At 32.8% G+C, this 17,344-nt stretch overlaps 1 protein-coding gene across 1 annotated transcript in view; it reads right to left on the bottom strand.

The window, feature by feature from the left end:
* LOC113064452 (dymeclin-like) overlaps positions 1–17,344 on the bottom strand; it is a 53,840-nt gene that overhangs the window by 12,196 nt on the left and 24,300 nt on the right. The window contains exons 12-15 of the mRNA XM_026235309.1: positions 16,681–16,794; positions 16,341–16,435; positions 7,373–7,478; positions 873–1,055 (exon numbers count right to left, since the gene is read on the bottom strand). Coding sequence (XP_026091094.1) covers positions 873–1,055; positions 7,373–7,478; positions 16,341–16,435; positions 16,681–16,794 — 498 coding nt within the window. The remainder of the gene's footprint in view (positions 1–872; positions 1,056–7,372; positions 7,479–16,340; positions 16,436–16,680; positions 16,795–17,344) is intronic.

The following is a 17,344-nucleotide window of genomic DNA, read 5'->3' as shown; positions in this document are numbered from 1 at the left end:
CCCAGAAAGCAATGTGACATTTATATTTTATTCATAGATTAGTAAATATGGATGGGGTTTCATCTAATAAAAAAATAAATAAATGTGCTCATTAAAAACATGAATTTTAGTTTTATTTATAATATACATTTATATATTTATTTGAATAAAATCATTTAAAATAAATGTGTGTGTGTATGTATATATATATATATATATATATATATATATATATATATGTGTATATATATATATATATATATATATATATATATATATATACATATATATACTGGTTTTATATCATTTTATAATTTCATTTTATTTTAAAATTTTATTTTTACATTTTAAAATATCAATTATATATTATAATTTTGATACATATTTGTAATTGCTTAAAATATTGATTGCATGTAGTATTTATATATTATTATATTTATTATATAGAATAATATGTATAACATTTATTTTTACATTATATATATATATATATATATATATAAAAACATATACATATATATATATATATATATATATATATATATATATATATATATATATATATATATACACATTTTTTCTATTATTATTATAATTATTTTATAAAAAATATATAATTCATACTCATGTATATATAATATTTATATAAGAATGATTTAAATAGAAATATTCCTTCTCTAAAAAACATATTAAATAATATTCATCATATATATATTTTAAATGCCTTATCAACATATTGTCAAACTCGTATGCATTGCATGTTTTGAAGAATAATAAGCAATTCAGCAGCTGCCCATGAAGCGTGTTTCATATCAGTCACTTCTGTTTGGTGTAGGATGCCCCTCAGAAGGCACTAGAGAGCTCACTCGAGCTGAAACACAGTCGTGTCTCACCGTGTCCAGGTTCTGCATGATGTCCTGGAAGGACGGATGCGATCTGAACTGCTCGAAGAGTTCCCGCTTGTAGAGCAGCCCGTACAGCAGGTTTGGGTTGTGATGGAGCGAGTTACTCAGACAGGAGTTTATGATCTCCAGCATCATCCTGATCACCTCCTCGATGACGTTCAGATCCTGAGCCTGGGGGAGAAGACAGAAAGCCAGTGAGTAAAGATGACACAAAAATACACCAAAACCAACCGGGGCCTATTTTTAATCAAAGCAGCCTTGGTAAGCTTAAGAGATTACACACACACACACACACACATTTTTTTTCATTCAAAAAACAAAACAAAAGAGCATTTATTCAGGAGAAAGAGATAGACGTTAATGTACTACAGCATGTCACGTCTCTAAAGAGCCTCCAGTCTCTGACCTTTGACCTTCTCATTTCCTTTTCCTAGAGTCTCTGCCTGCAGCCATCGGCCTGCTCTTCATGCAAATCATCCGTTCCTTATTCTCAACAATGATGTCAGTTTCTGAGCCACAAATCTCTCTGGACAAAAGCAAGTCAACGGAACAGAATGTGCAATGCGGTTTCCATAGGAACACACACACACACACACACACACCCCAAAAGCTCTTTGTGTGGAAGCAAACTGAAGTGATTTTAGGAGATGACAGATCAGGAAAGCTCGGAAAAGAGCCCGGGAGTTTACAAAAACACCGAACTTTATGGATTTAGCTTCAATGACTGACAAACAACCCCAGCGTCATTTAAACCACTGCAACGGTAATTCAACTCCTGGAGGAAATACAAGAAATCTGAGTTTAGAAGAAAGAATAAAGACAGAAACAATAGAGGGAGAGAAACTACAGAAAGAGAGAGAAAGAAAAAAACAGAAAAAAATACAAAGGAAAATGAGAAAAAAGGAAAATAGATAAAAATAATAAGACAGAAAATAAAAAGGAAAATAAAATAAAAAATAATAAAAAAACAGAAGGAAATGAGAAAGAAAATAAAAATAAATAAAATAAAATAAAAATAAATAAAATAAAACGGAGTATAAAATGAAAAATAATAATAACAAGAAATTATATTTAAAAAAATCATAAGAAATTAAGAAAAGAAACAAAACAAAAAGAAACAAAAAAGAAAAGAAATTAGAAAATGAAAAACTAAAACAAAAAAAACAAAATGAAAATACAAATAGAAAAGAACACGAAAAAAGAAAGAGAGATCAAGAAAGAAAATCTTTCAGCAAACAATGCGTCTTGAGGAAAGTGACTGATTTGAGACAAACTCATTCTGTGTGAATCAAGTCCGTCTCCCTCAGCAAACTCTGAGATCTGAGAAATATCCACCAGTCAGATTTACACTGACAAACACACCAGAAGTTAAAGACAAACCCTCCAGAGTCAGAGACATACATGTGTAAAACACCTCAGACTGAATCAGTCTCAGGGACAGAATGAGGACTTTACAGGAAAGACACGGGTTTCGGCAAAACGGTGGCCTTGTAAACCTGCTTCATGATTACTGCGGTTTGTGCTCTGTCCTCTGGAAACACACACACAAACACCAAACTTCAGTGTCCCTATACAGCACCATCTGTTAATCCCATTCTAGATGTCAGGTCATGTTTAAAGGCTAAATCTGACCACAATGCATGATGCAAGACCATCAAAACATATTCTTAGATCATGCAAACCCTGACCCCTGTGTTGATGCATTAAAGCTGAAGGCTGTTATTCTGGTGCCTCTAGTGGCATTAAACAGAACTGCAAAAATAATAACTGATTTCAAACAGGTTTCCTGAAAAACCTGCATTAAAGTACTGAACACTTGCAATACTTTTGGGTGTATTGAGGTCAACCAAACAAAATACATTAATTAAAATACAAGAATGGAACGAACGACAGACATTTTCATTACAATCTCATTTAGGTTTATTTTGAGGAATTAAAGTAGATAAAAACATGCAGGACGGGATCAGACCAGAGCTGGAGATACTCGTCTAGACCGGCGGTTCAACACAAATAGGTACAGGTCCGTTCAAACCAGTAAACAGTGTCGATACTCGATGATGTTCAGAGTAAAATGTGGGCCGGGAAGCAAAGTCAGTGGTGAAGCCACAACCTAGAGAGAAGCTGGAGGTGTCTAGACAGAAACAGGGAGTGATAATTAGACGAGAAGAACGTAGGAGTGAATTAGGGATGAGAGGATGAGCTCTACAGTACAGACTAATGAGATTAGAGAGAGAGAGAGAGAGAGAGAGAGAGAGAGAGAGAGGGGGGGGGGAATTCAGGTCAGATGTTAATGTGTGAACAACCTGACTGTGTGGAACGGCAGATGGATTTTAAACAAATCCTACACACACACACACACACTTGTATTTGTGGTTTAGGGGGACTCGCCATAGCGGTAATGGTTTTATACTGTACAAACTGTATTTTCTATCACCCGACACCTAAACCTGCCCCTCATTTTAAGCCTTCTGTTTCATTGGGACGCAGGAAGTTTCTAAAGTGCGGTTATCTGCTGGATTTTGAAGCCTGATTTCAATTGAAGCATGTAAAAACATGGACTGCGTTGTGTGTTTGAATCAGATCAATGATGCTTGACAAACACAAACAGTACAAAAAGCCATAAGCCAATATTACTCACAAACCTACAGAGAATGTAAAATAAAATAAATATGAAAAAACTTAAAAAAAAAAATTATCTTCGCTAATTGCCAAGGCAATAGTTCTCATTTCAACTTAGTGTACTAAAAAAACTCAAACTAAAACTTAAAAAAAAATTATTAAAAACGATATAGGTATATTAAAAAGAAATTACAAAATTACAAAAAACTTTATTTAAATCAAAATCAAAATCAAAATGTAATACTATAAAAAAAAAAAAAAAAAAAAATATTAACAAAAACTAATACTTTCTCACTGCTGCTAAAATAGCCCTGCAGAGAAAGATGGTTTAGAAATAGAAATCATGAGAAACAGACAGAAAGGAACAGGAAGTGCACTAGCATCCAGTTCCAGACAGTCATTAGTCATCCAGTGAGAGAGATGTCTGTGTGCATACGTGCATGAGCGCCAGTGTGTGCGCGTGTGTGTGTGTGTGTGTGTGTGTGTGTGTGTGTGGTCTAATGAGCAGCTAATGACTGTGATGTCAATACTGTCTAAGCCAGAAAGAGGCAAACTCTGCTCTCCATGGTAACAAGCCCTTACACTCTCAAGCAGAGGTCAGAGGTCAGAGGTCAGGGCGAGAGGAAGACGCAGAGAGAAACATGAACGGTCGGCATGGCAACAGTCAGGTAAGTCACAGAACAAATGCAGATTCATCTTCGAGGTGAATCAGACGCTCTGCAGAAACAAAGCTTTGTAAAAGATTTGGACACGGCTCGTCTGATTTGAACTGCCCTGTTTGACATCATATGATCAGCTGGATTACACATCGGCTTTGTGAGGACGAGAACCAATCTGTGTTCCTGAAAACAGCCGTCCGAAAACACTCCAGCTGCTGCTGCGACGATTAAAAGAGCGAGACAAGCATCACACAATCCTGAGGGGACAGATGGAGAATAACACCACAGAGGAAGAGGAGAGGAGAAAGTCTGTGTCTTTAGGGAGAGAGTAAATTCTGACCTGCATTAAGACACGGAGACATCCCATAATCACAGCACAGAGAGCAGCACCAGCTCGCCCGCTTTTCTTTATTTGTAGAAATCAGAGTCAGTAGAGTTACACGCATAACTAAAACCATTAAAAAAAATATTTTGCTTAAATTAAATTAATTTGAAATTAAACTAATAAAAATTCAGCTAGTGGCCATCGCAAGATCCCTCATGATCAACAAAAATATTAAACTTAAACTAAAATTAAAATAGAAACCTATTAAAAATATAAATATTTAAAAATAAAAAATAAACATCATTAATACAAAACGTTTTGTTACTTGAAATAAAATAAACAAACTGAAAATAAGTATATATATATATATATATATATATATTTTTTTTTTTTTTTCTGCTAATTGCCAGGGCAACATTTCACATTTTCCATTTTAACTTGAAATAAAAAAATATTTTTCAGCTAGTTACCAGCATTTCTCATTTTCATTGAGTTTAATTTCATGTATCAAAATAACTAAAACTGAAATAAAAATAATTAAAAACAACAGACTTTTTTTCTTTTAAAATGACAAAAACAACAAAATTACTAAAACTTAATTTTTTTTATTAAAACAGAAAATATAAAAATAAACACTAATTCAAAATATTAATACAAATTATGATAGTATCTTAATTATACTGAAATAACATCCCGGTGCTGATGGAAACCGCGGGGCATCTATGAGACGCCACATATGTGCTGCAATTCTAATTAACACTGAGATTCATTAAACACACACACACACACACACACACACTTTTGTGCAAACACATCTCACACACATCATTAAATATGCGGTGCACAGAAATGATGTCACTTGGGTTTATAAGTGCGTGGAAATCTCTCTTCATAACAATCACAGCTAATAACTTATATTAATTAATATTTTCCATAAATACTGAATTAATCTAGAGCTGATGTGTGGTCCAAAAGGTGTGCATTTCAACCGCTTTACACTTTCGAGAACAGCTCATCCAAAGCTGGCCATATCCATTTCATAGGATGTTATAAAAGCGGTGTATGTACAGACACACATCAGCATCTGTTCTCAGAGAGTGAAGGAAATCCCATGAAGATAACAGTGACAGCAGACAATAACAGTGTGTGCGCCAATGATGTTTGTCTTATGAGATATGACAAAGGAAAGGACTGCAAAAATCAAATGTAGTCTAAACTGGTGCTACATCCTTCCCATAAAACTCTGAGAAACAGACAGAAAAGCACAGAGCCGGAGCCCAATCATGTCTTTCTACTGAAGAAAAGGCAGTTCTGGGAACATTGGCAATGTCTGCTTCCACAACAACAACAACAACAACAACAACTCAAAAGACAAAAAAAATAAAAAGTGCAGTAATGACACTTTTTGTGCATTTAATTTAACGTACCAATACTAATTCTCACGCTGCACAGCTATTTAATCACTTTATTTTCTCTGTCCAAGCAGGGGTGTGGGGCTTAATCAGGACAGCAGACATCTGCAAGGCTCCGGCCTCAGGCTGTGTGTGTGTGTGTGTGTGTGTGTGTGTGTGTGTGTAGTAAACACACACACATCATTTACATCCCTATTGTCCCAGACACCCCACTCCCTCTCTAGGGGGCATCAGAGCAGGTTGGCTGTTGCCCTCTAGGGTCAAACCTACAGACATAAACGACCTCCAGAAACAGCTCCTCCCACCTTCATCCAAGCCCCGCCCCTCTTTTATGTCTACTCTGTGTCTTTATGTCTAGCCAGAAGGACTGTCTGCTGTCTGGAGACACACACACACACACACACACACACACACACAGCCATGTCTTTACGGAGATGAAGCACTAACAAAAAGGTGGTTTACACCTGGTATTAACATCTGAAGATCCGCTCACAAGCCGAGGCCAAAGCAAGCTTTACACTCACCCTTCTCTGAAGGAGCCCATCTGCTCCTTATTTAAAACATTTAATAAAAGGAATATATATATATATACAACTATTTACATTTTCATATATCTTTTTTAAATGAATCATACTTAATACAACTAATTTAAATACTATAATACTCATTTAAATAACTACTTTTATTCAGATGCTTGTGGTGGCATTATTATTAACCCCTCATATGATTCTAAAGTACTTTAGGTGTACAGTAGTACATAGTAAAGTATTATATAAATCCTGAATTTATTAATTAATCCATTGGAAATTAATAGCAATAATTCAATTACTTTTATCATTTCTAAAAAAAAGAGAAAAAAAAAACAATTATATTCTCTCACACACACACACACATGCACACGCAGGCATTCATGGATGCATGCATAACATAAATACACACACATATAAAAAAAAAAAAAAAAAAAAAAATAATAATATATATATATATATATATATATATATATATATATATATATATATATATATAATTTTTTTCAAGTGTTTGTATATATATATATGTATACACGTAAAATATAAACAAATTCTTATTTTTTTGTATGTATATGTGTGTATGTATATATATGTGTGTGTGTGTGTGTGTGTGTGTGTATAAATTACTTTTTTTTTTGCATTTTAACATTTACAAGCAAATGCATTGTTTTTTTTTTCATTTGAATACAAATAAAAGCTAGGTTTTTAAATGCATCTGCTTCAAAAAAAAAAAAAGCAGTATGACATGATATGGTAATATGACACTTGACACGCCTCCTAAGGGGGAGGAGACTGCTAAAAGGATTTAAAGTATCATTTCCATGTTATTGCATTGTCCGATTTCAAAATGGTTTTCACAGGACGAATTTTGAGTGTTACTTTTTGAATCTCATTTATGAATATCACTAAAAGATGTGATGTGGGAATAAAGGGATTGACTCACATAGTCGGGCAGAACGCTCCTGTCGTCTGCTCCCAGAGGGCCATGCAAGGACTGGGTCGCCTGCTCCAGAACTTTATTGTGCTTCTTTGACAGCAGAGCAAACAAACTGAGAGAGAGAGAGAGAGAGAGAGAGAGAGAGAGAGAGAGCGCAAGAGAGCGTTAGAAACACAAAGTCTAGCTTGAAATCATTTCTTGAGATTATATTTGTCTCGTCCGTCACAGTATCAGCAAGAAATCAAAACAGCATGTCACGATAATGAGTGACGCTGTCGCAGCACTGCTGTGTTTGTTTTGCCCAGCAGATTTTCAGATGTAGAAGATCATAATCTGCACACCTGGATACAAGACCAAGACTCAGAGCAGAGAAAATGCATTCAAAGGCATCACAGACGACGCTGCTAATGCTATGACTCTTCATAGATATGCTAAAAGACCTCATTCTGACCAAAATTCAAAGGCAGCATCGTTCCACAATGCATTGTGCTGAGCTCAGAGAAAGATGGCAGACAAATCAAGACAAATATATAAATATACTTGCATTTCATTCAATACTAAAAATGAAAAACTGTTTATCAAACAAAAAATTGTGTAGTTAATTAAAACTTTTAACTAAATATTTCTGTGCTATGCATTTTAATGCTAATTAGTGCTTCGCAACAATCTCACACCAAACTATTGTAACCAGAGTTATTTTAGTATTATAGTATATATTCATTTTTTTAACTAGCTTTTAGTTTTTATGTTTTCAGTGTAATTTTTTATTATTTTAATTTTATATGGACACAGGAAATACAAGCACTACTTTCCTACTGAGCTTGTTGCAGTGCATTCTGGGATGTCAGATGCTGTATGGGTAGGCAGCTTTCTAGATGTTCACGCTGTAAGTCACAAATCATACTCACATGCATACATATCCCCACATTAACACCTTTATGACCTGGTTTCCACCTAGTAAGTGTGTGATAATAGCAGGCCGAGACGAGCCAATCAGAGGCTTTGTGTGCTAAAGGCAGAATTAAACATGAATCGTGGGTAATGAGTTCCCTTACTGTGGTGACCTTCAAATCCTTCTCTCTTGCCTGAGTGTGTGTGTGTGTGTGTGTGAGAGTGAGAGTGTTTGAGTCTAAGAAAGTGGGGTGACGGAGAGCAGCAGGCATGATGGGAAGGATTTATGCGTCTCATACTGATGACCTCATCGATCACTAAAGGTCGGCACATGCTTTGAGCTCTAATTGTATGACGCTTTCAGAGAACACACACACACACACACACACACACACACACACACACACACCCCCTTGAGTACTTCTGGAATTGCATACTACTGTATTACAATTAGTAGAGATGAGGTATGAAAGTGAAGTAAATATTCTATAAAGTAATTCCAGACCCATTATATTATCGGACTGTTAAGGTATTATATTAAGGTATATTTTAAAGATACTACCAACAGCATACTGTGTGTTTAAAAGTAGCAAAAAGCAGTATTTAAAATAGTGTGCAACAGTAATCACGTCAAACAAAGGAACAATATAGTAAGTGTCCAGTAAAAAAAAAAGCATTTATAGTTTGATGATGTGAAAAATATATAAATATTTAAAATACATTTATATTATATCAGAGTAAAAATAAAAAATAAAATGTAATTTACACACACACACACACACGCATGCATATATATATATATATATATATATATATATATATATATATATATATATATATATAAACACATACATACAAAAAAATAAGAAAAATTATATTTTTATAGTATGTTTACATATAAACATACACACACACACACACACACTTAAAATATATATATATTTTTTATTTTTATTAATGTGTGTGTGTGTATTTATGTATACATGTATCCATGGATGCCTGCATGCGTGTGTATGTGTGTGTGTGTGCGCATGCATGCATGTGTGTGTGTGTGTGTGTGTGTGTGTGTGTGTGTGTGTATGAATACATACATACGTACATACATACATACATACATATATAGCTGCAGCATTAATTTCAGTCATGGATTATCACTCTTGATTGCTAAAAAATTCTGCCTCATGAAGAAAAAAAAAAAAGTTCATTATAGTTTGTGTCAAATTAGAGTAACTACCCAGCTTTTGTTATTGTTAATTCAAACTAAAACCGAAACAATAGAAAAAACGGTTTAATTACCTGAAATTAAGCTTAAATTAAACAAAGCCTAAATATTATATAAAAACTTTAACCTTAAACAAATTGAACGCAAATTAGAAATGTTGAATTGGCATCAAGTTAAAATCCTAAAATAACTCAAACTAAAGCTAAATTAAAATTGTGTTTGTCATACATATTTTTTATATTTAATAATATAGTTTTATACTATAATAGTATAACTTACTAGTTAGTTTTAGTTTTTTAGTGCTTCAACAAACTAAACAAATGAAAAATTCTGAATTCAAGTTATTTATATAATTATACAAATCTAGAGATCTCTTTCTTTAATGGTTTTAGTTCATGACAATAACCGTTGTACATAAATCTCATGATGCCAGGTTGTTTCTTTAAAGCGCAAAAACACAAACCCACAAAAACACAGGATTCGAGGAACCATTAATGCGCAGACACTGAAGTTTAAAGCATATGAAACGGTAACAGCGCTGCTTGACTTAGCAAACAGGAAAACAAATCAGAACATAAATATTATGATCCCGCTCTGGTCTCATTATTAACCCTTTCCTCTCCAGCTAACAAGCAGGCCATGAACCTCAAACATCCCTCGATGCTTATTCTGTGACGTTGCTCAGGATTCTAGATTGATCTGTATTTATTTTAGGGTTGAGAAGGGCAGACAGTGGCGCTCGGAGTGTGTTTGTATGAGATGCCGTGTCACTGTGACCTACTGAGAGAGTCAGAGCACATTAAATGCCCGCTGGCACACACACAGAACGATCTGTCCGTCTGCTCCGGGTTTGATCTGTCTGACACACACACACACACACACACACACACACACACACTTCTGTCTGTTCACGGCCAACTGAAGCGCTTCATTTGGTGTGTGTCTGTCTGTCTGGAGCAGGTGGCGTCACTGTGCTAATGGGACACGACTGCACTTTGTCAACTCTTAAAGCCACTCAGAGCTAAAAATAGCCTGTCTGTCTCATCCCAAGGGGTGCTTCAGTGCACCTGGGGTTTTCACACACACACACACACACAAACACTGCTGCTGTTAATATATGCAAGTGCGTGTTTCTCTGAGAGTAGTTGGGCATTATCATGCCGTTGACAGAATAGCAGGACTATCTGATCAGGTGTGTGTGTGTGTGTGTGTGTGACTGTTGTTTTCACAGAGAACATCTGTAAAAAACAGCCAAAGACACACAGACTGAACAGACTTTAGGTTCAATACGCAGCATGGTGCAATAATCTCATGAAACCTGTCAAGAACACGTCAGAGGCTATATTATACCCCCAAATCAAAGGGGGAAAAAAAGAGAGGAAATATATATTTTGCACTGCAATAACAGAGTTATGTATTAACTAGTAGTCAGTCTAATCTTTTCACACAAAGTCCACATAAAATTTCTACACGAAGGAAAAAAAAACTACAAAAATATTCAAATTAAATGGATTCTATAAAGCAGAAGTATGATAAATAAATAAAATAAATAAATAATTGTGTATTTAAAATATAATTAATATGATTAAAACCATAAAAACATTTTCGTTTCTTGAAATAACAAGAATTAAAAAATTAAAAAAATTAAATAAACAAATGACAAAATTAGTTACCGAATTTTTAACTAAAATTAAAATGAGAACAGAATATATTAAAATAAAAACATTCAAAAACATTGCTAAAATATAATAGAAACTAAGTGATACTAAGTGAAACAACCCTAATAGTTAAATAATATTATGAAACAATTCTTAATAATTGTATATAATTACTAAATTATATATATATATATATATATATATATATATATATATATATATATATATATATATATATATATATATATATATATATTTTTTTTTTTTATTGTTATAAAAACACTTTGAATGTCGAGTAATCATTTATTTAGACATTCAAACTTATAAAGGCAGTGACATTTTGGCAGAAGAAAAATCTAAAGTTTAGGGTCTGTGTGTGTGTGTGTGTGTGTGTGTGTGTGTGTGTGTGTGTGTGTGTGTGTGTTTCTCATCCTGTGGTTTTGCTCTTTTATGGGAAACGTATGCATTCCAGCATCAACATCCCATGACACACAATGAACAAGAAATCCCACCACAGAGACACACACACACACACACACACACACACTTTCTATGATCTGTGTGGTCCTCGTCCAGCTCATCTAATGCAGAACTGGCCTCAAAACTCGAAATACTTCCTGTCCGCACAGGAAGCAGAATCCTCCAGGCAGCCTGGAACTATTAAACTCTTTCAATACCGAACTTTTACAAACACAGAGGCTTCAAAGAGACACACAGTGCTCTTCCTCACTTCTGAAGCAGCTGTGTGCTATCGACACCCACCACAGGAAACACATAAACATTATATCCTTAAAACCGCTCTCAATGGAACAGACTGCGGTAATATCGGCAACTTGTGCGTTTTAGAAACAAAACAGGTCTTCATACTTTAAAAACAACCTTTCAGTGAGCAGACACGAACTTCTACAATAAAACTTTATACATAAAAGTTACTTTAACACAATTTGATAACCAAGAACACCTCAAAAACAATACAACTAATCAATATATAATATCAAAAAACTGTATTAAAAAGATGTTAAAAATAACCAAATCATATTTATTTTCCTTTTGGCTGAATGTATTGAACAGAATAAATTATTAAATATAAAAGAAAACTTAATACATAAATGTAAAGCATTGAATAATTTGTTTGCACATCTCTTTCTGAAAAATCTCCTTTTGAAGAGTATCATGCAATTTGCTGTTGTTTAAAGTAGTATACATTAAAATATTATATCCTTTTTGGATATTATAAGATAAAACAGATTACAAGGTGTATTTAAATAATTTTTGTGAATCAGAGTTAATATTCTTAACTAAAAACAAAGCTATTACAAACACTTTTGTTCTTTTAAACAAAGCTGCGATTAAATAAAATCTAAATATTAACTAAATAAAAATAAGAAATGTAAAATAATGTAATTATTAACTGGTAAAAAATTATTACTGAACTTAAAAAAAAATTAAATAAAAATAAATTAAACCTAAATAGTAATATAATATTGAAAATTAAATATAAAATAAAAAAATTATATAAAAAAAATAGTATAAATATTAAAAATTAAATAAAAATATAAAAAAATAATTAAAGTGATAAAAGCACTTCACAAAAAAAAAAAAAAAAAAAAGGAAAATACAAAAGTTTTAGGAACTATAACAGAACCAAAATACTACTAAAACAACTAATTAATGTATTTAGGACTTCTTTATAATGCATTTTATAAAGAGTAAATCACAGAATGTGTTACCATATCACTATACTAAATGTTTTCTTTGTAATAAATTACCTAAAGGCAATTTAAACCACAAATCCGACGACCAAGCATGGTATTTACATCATCATGAGCGTCTGGTTTTCTTTTAAAGCATGTAAGGTCATAGGAAATAATCCCTGATGATTGACATTAACCCATGTAGCAGAACTGCAACTCCTCCCGAACATAAAATCGAGAAAATAGCATCATTATTCAATTTAGCCACCATAAACACTGACCTTTGCTTACTCGCACACAAGCAAAAACTATTACTTGGCACGCACAGCCATGCTAACTTATCGTTTTCATTTATTCTCTGAAAAGACTAAGACTGTTGTCTGAACTACTGAAAGAATCATTAAGGGAAACATAAAAATCACAAAAACAAACTCAAAGAACAACCTAGTTCAATTCACAAATGACTCTTTTGAACAGGTCTTTTTAAAGCATTTGTCAAAAGACTAAACCACTATCGATATTAGGGATGCACGATATTGGATTTTGGCCGATATTCGATATGCCGAATTTTGGCCGATGGCGATATCGATACCGATATATATAAACATTTTTGCCTGATATATTTAAACTTTAATTTTACTGAAGAGAAATCCATGTATCTCTTCTGTACTGTAAATGTATTATTTTACAAATGTAGACAAGACATTCACACCTGAAAAAAAGGTCAATTATTTCACTTGGAGAATATCGGTTTGGCTCATCGGCAGAAATATTCATATCGGCCGATACCGATGATGGTCATTTTAAGCTTTTATCGGCCGATACTGATGTTGTGCCAATATTATCGTACATCCCTAATTGATATATAATGTGTTAAAGGTTTGAATATGTATAAAAGTACTAAAAGAATCGTTAATGGAACCAACTGAGAAAACCAGAACTGAAATCTGAACACACTGAATATCGTGAATTAAGAAATTACTCCTTTAAGCAGTTCTTAATTGAAAAGTATCAATCTGAATCGGTTTAAAGTGCTTAAAGAATAATTATTGGAAATATATATATATATATATATATAAAAACTATTTAAATCAGAACAAACTCACAGAAGAACCTAGTTCAATTCATAAATGACTCATTTGAATCAAAATCTGAACAACAAACCGCACAACCTAGTCTGATTCACGAATTACTCTTTTGAGCAGTTCTTGAATTGGTTCTTGAAAAGAACCAGATCAGTCTGAATGTCATGATTTCATGTCATTCTGAATCAGTATCAAGTACTAAAAGAATGAATAAAATAATTAAGAAACCAGAATATAAATCTTAACTCACAAATGACTCCTTTGAGCAGTTGGACAAAAGATTCGGAAAAGAAACAAATCAGTCTCAATTTCACACTTCATTGGTTTAAAACAGTATGAAAAACTAACTAAATAAATAAATAAACAAATAACGGAAACATAAAGAAACCAGAATCTAAATCAGAACCTATTGTGATTCACAAATGACTCTTTTGAGCAGTTCAATAAAGAACTCAAAAGACTCATTTAAAATCTGTCTCAAGTGCATGTTATTGATTTGAATCAGTCTGAAGTACTGTAAAGAATCGTTAATGCAATCATTAAGAAACCAGAATCAAAATCAGAAGAACAAACTCACAGAACATCCTATTCTGATTCACAAATGACTCTTTTGTGCAGTTCTTTAAATCAAAATCTCTCAATAGCATGTTATTGTTTTGAATCATTCTGAAGTTCTAAAAGAATCGTTAATGAAACAAGTATCAAAATCAGAAGAACAAATGAACAGTACTATTCTAATTCACAAATGACTCTTTTGAGCAGTTCTTTTCAACGAATTTGTCAAAAGACTCAGAAAAGAACCAAACTTAAAGGTTAAGGACCATTCTTTTAACTACTCTGCGTTTTCTCTGCTCCAGATGACATCGAGGCAAAATCTGGGCAACAGAAGCCAAAACATAAACATATTAACATGCATTTCACAATGACAAAACAATAAAAGTACAAAAACACATGATTTGATTCAACTAAAGCCACTGATTCTGCCAGAGGACGTGCTTTTTTTTACGATGCTGTTTACAATGTGGCACTATGTTTTAATGTTATATAAAACAATGTGCATATTATTCAGGGAACAAAAGCCTTGCAAATTTCCAACCAATCAGCCCGGCCGGTTCAGTTTCAGTGCATCTGAGGTGACCGGGGTGTTTTGCTACCAAAGTCAACAAACATTTCATTCACTTTAGTTCAGTGTGTGTGTGTGTGTGTATCACAAACATCATGCAATGAAACGCGATCTGTTTGTGTTCACCGCTGGATAAATGGAAGTGTTAGAAAGCGCTTGTTTGTTCTCCAACAGTTGTTCACCTTTGTGTTCTCAAACAAGATCCAGTTTCTGGACTGATGCAAATAAACCCATCTGTGATGCTGGAGCACGGCCACACACACACACACACACACACACACAATATATATAACATATGGATCTCAGAAAAGAAAAGACTGAATCTAAATCTCAGATGTTTAAGGTTTGAAGCAGTTTAAAGCAGGGTGTGAATTACACTGTGACCCAATTAATTAACATTTAATTATCATTAAAGATAAAGTTATTATTAAAAGACAATTTAAAGTTATAACTGTGTTAAATTAGAAAAGCACTGAAAATGCTTTAGAAAGAAATATTTTAATTCAGTATACAAAAATACAAATAATACTGAGATATTAATAATACTCTAAATAATAAAACTAAAAGAGCCAGAAGGTATTACAAGAATCATTACTGTAAATTATTAAAATGTAAAAATAAAAAAATAAAATAAATAAAAAGCATAAATAAATGTATAATAATAATAATAAATGATTAAAATTAATAAATTACTACAGTTAAAAATACAATTAAAGATTAAATAAGAAAATATTAATAACAAATTAAGAACAAATCAGACAAAAAAAAACAAACAAACAACAAAATACTACTTATATATTACTATATTATAATAATAAAAAATCTAACATTTTAATTTTATATTTGTAATATTACTTATTACCGTTAAATATTATTATATAACAAATGATAAAACTATGTATTAAAAATTACTTATAAAAATACAATCACAATTAACACAAAATGTTAATACTATATATTAAGTACTATTGTTTTAATGTAGAATTATTAATAATTAAGTAAAGCATTAATTTAATATTATACATTACATATTATTTTTATTTATTATTTTAAAAGTTTAGGCTCGTTAAGATTCTCGATGCTCACCAATGCTGCATTTATTTGATCAAATAAACAAAACAATAAAATAAAATAAAAATTAAATCATAATAATAAGGATCAATTTAATGCATCCTTGATGAATAAAATATTAATTTATTTACCAAAAATCTTACTGACCCCACATTTTAACCAGTTCTGTATATACAATAAAATATAGTAACATATTAAATAATCAACTAGCCAGTTGTTGGTTGACTCACCTTATAATTCGTTGGGCGGCGTACTGGTGTAGGTTACGAAACTGGGCTGACATGTTTGCTAGGGCAGCCAGGCAGTTCGTGTGGAGGTATTTATCCTAAAGCAGAGGAAATCAATAAAACAATGCATAAATAATTTGTGTTGTTTCTTCTCGCAGGGAAAAACAGAATAAAATCACTGCATTTTACTTTGAATATAAAAACCCGCTCTGTTCAGTGATACAAATGAAAACTTCAGCAATCTTGTAAAACTCATGAGCGGGTTGCTGTGAGTCTCGCTGTTACATAATAAATGTGCATGTGCCCACGGCTAAACATCTGGGTGTTTAGGTTCTGGTCTCACCCTGGTCCTCGTCATGTTGAACTGAATGGTCCGAATCACGACCAGGATCAACAGAGAACCCAGAGAGATCTCCGTCAGAACACGCTCCGTATACCACGAGATGTTCTTCAACATCTGGGAGAAAAAGAGAGAGAACAGAAAAAACAACAACTAAGCATTAATACAAGAGTTGTTCCTCTATTGAAAGGTCGATGCAGGATTTTATTGCATGCTAAATCTTGAACGGTGATGAAATCTGAAAATATGAAATTACTTAAATTCTGAAATCTGCTTAAAAACTAAATTAAGCAAAGCTAACAGCCACTAAATAATAAACTTTAAAAACAGAGGAATGGTCCAGCAAGAAATTCATTTGCTAAAAATGGGCATCCAAGATGTAGATGAGTTTGTTTCTTCATCAGAGCATCACTTGCTCAGCAGTGGATGCTCTGCAGTGAATGGGTGCCGTCAGAATGAGAGTCCAAAAACAGCTGAAAAAAAAATCTACATGACTCCATCTGTCCATCTGTTAATGTCTTGAGAAGACAAAAACTGTGAAACAAACACATTAAGACATTTTCTAACCCCTGCTTCTGGCTAATATACAAATCTTCTATCCACAATATCATTTCCTCCAATGAAAAAGTCATCTTATTTAAATCAGGAGAGAAATCTGCTCAAATCA

This window comes from Carassius auratus, chromosome 46, assembly GCF_003368295.1.
Source record: "Carassius auratus strain Wakin chromosome 46, ASM336829v1, whole genome shotgun sequence".
Classification (NCBI taxonomy): domain Eukaryota; kingdom Metazoa; phylum Chordata; class Actinopteri; order Cypriniformes; family Cyprinidae; genus Carassius; species Carassius auratus.
Note: the sequence above shows the minus strand (reverse complement) of the source record. Positions and strands in the feature narration are given on the sequence as shown.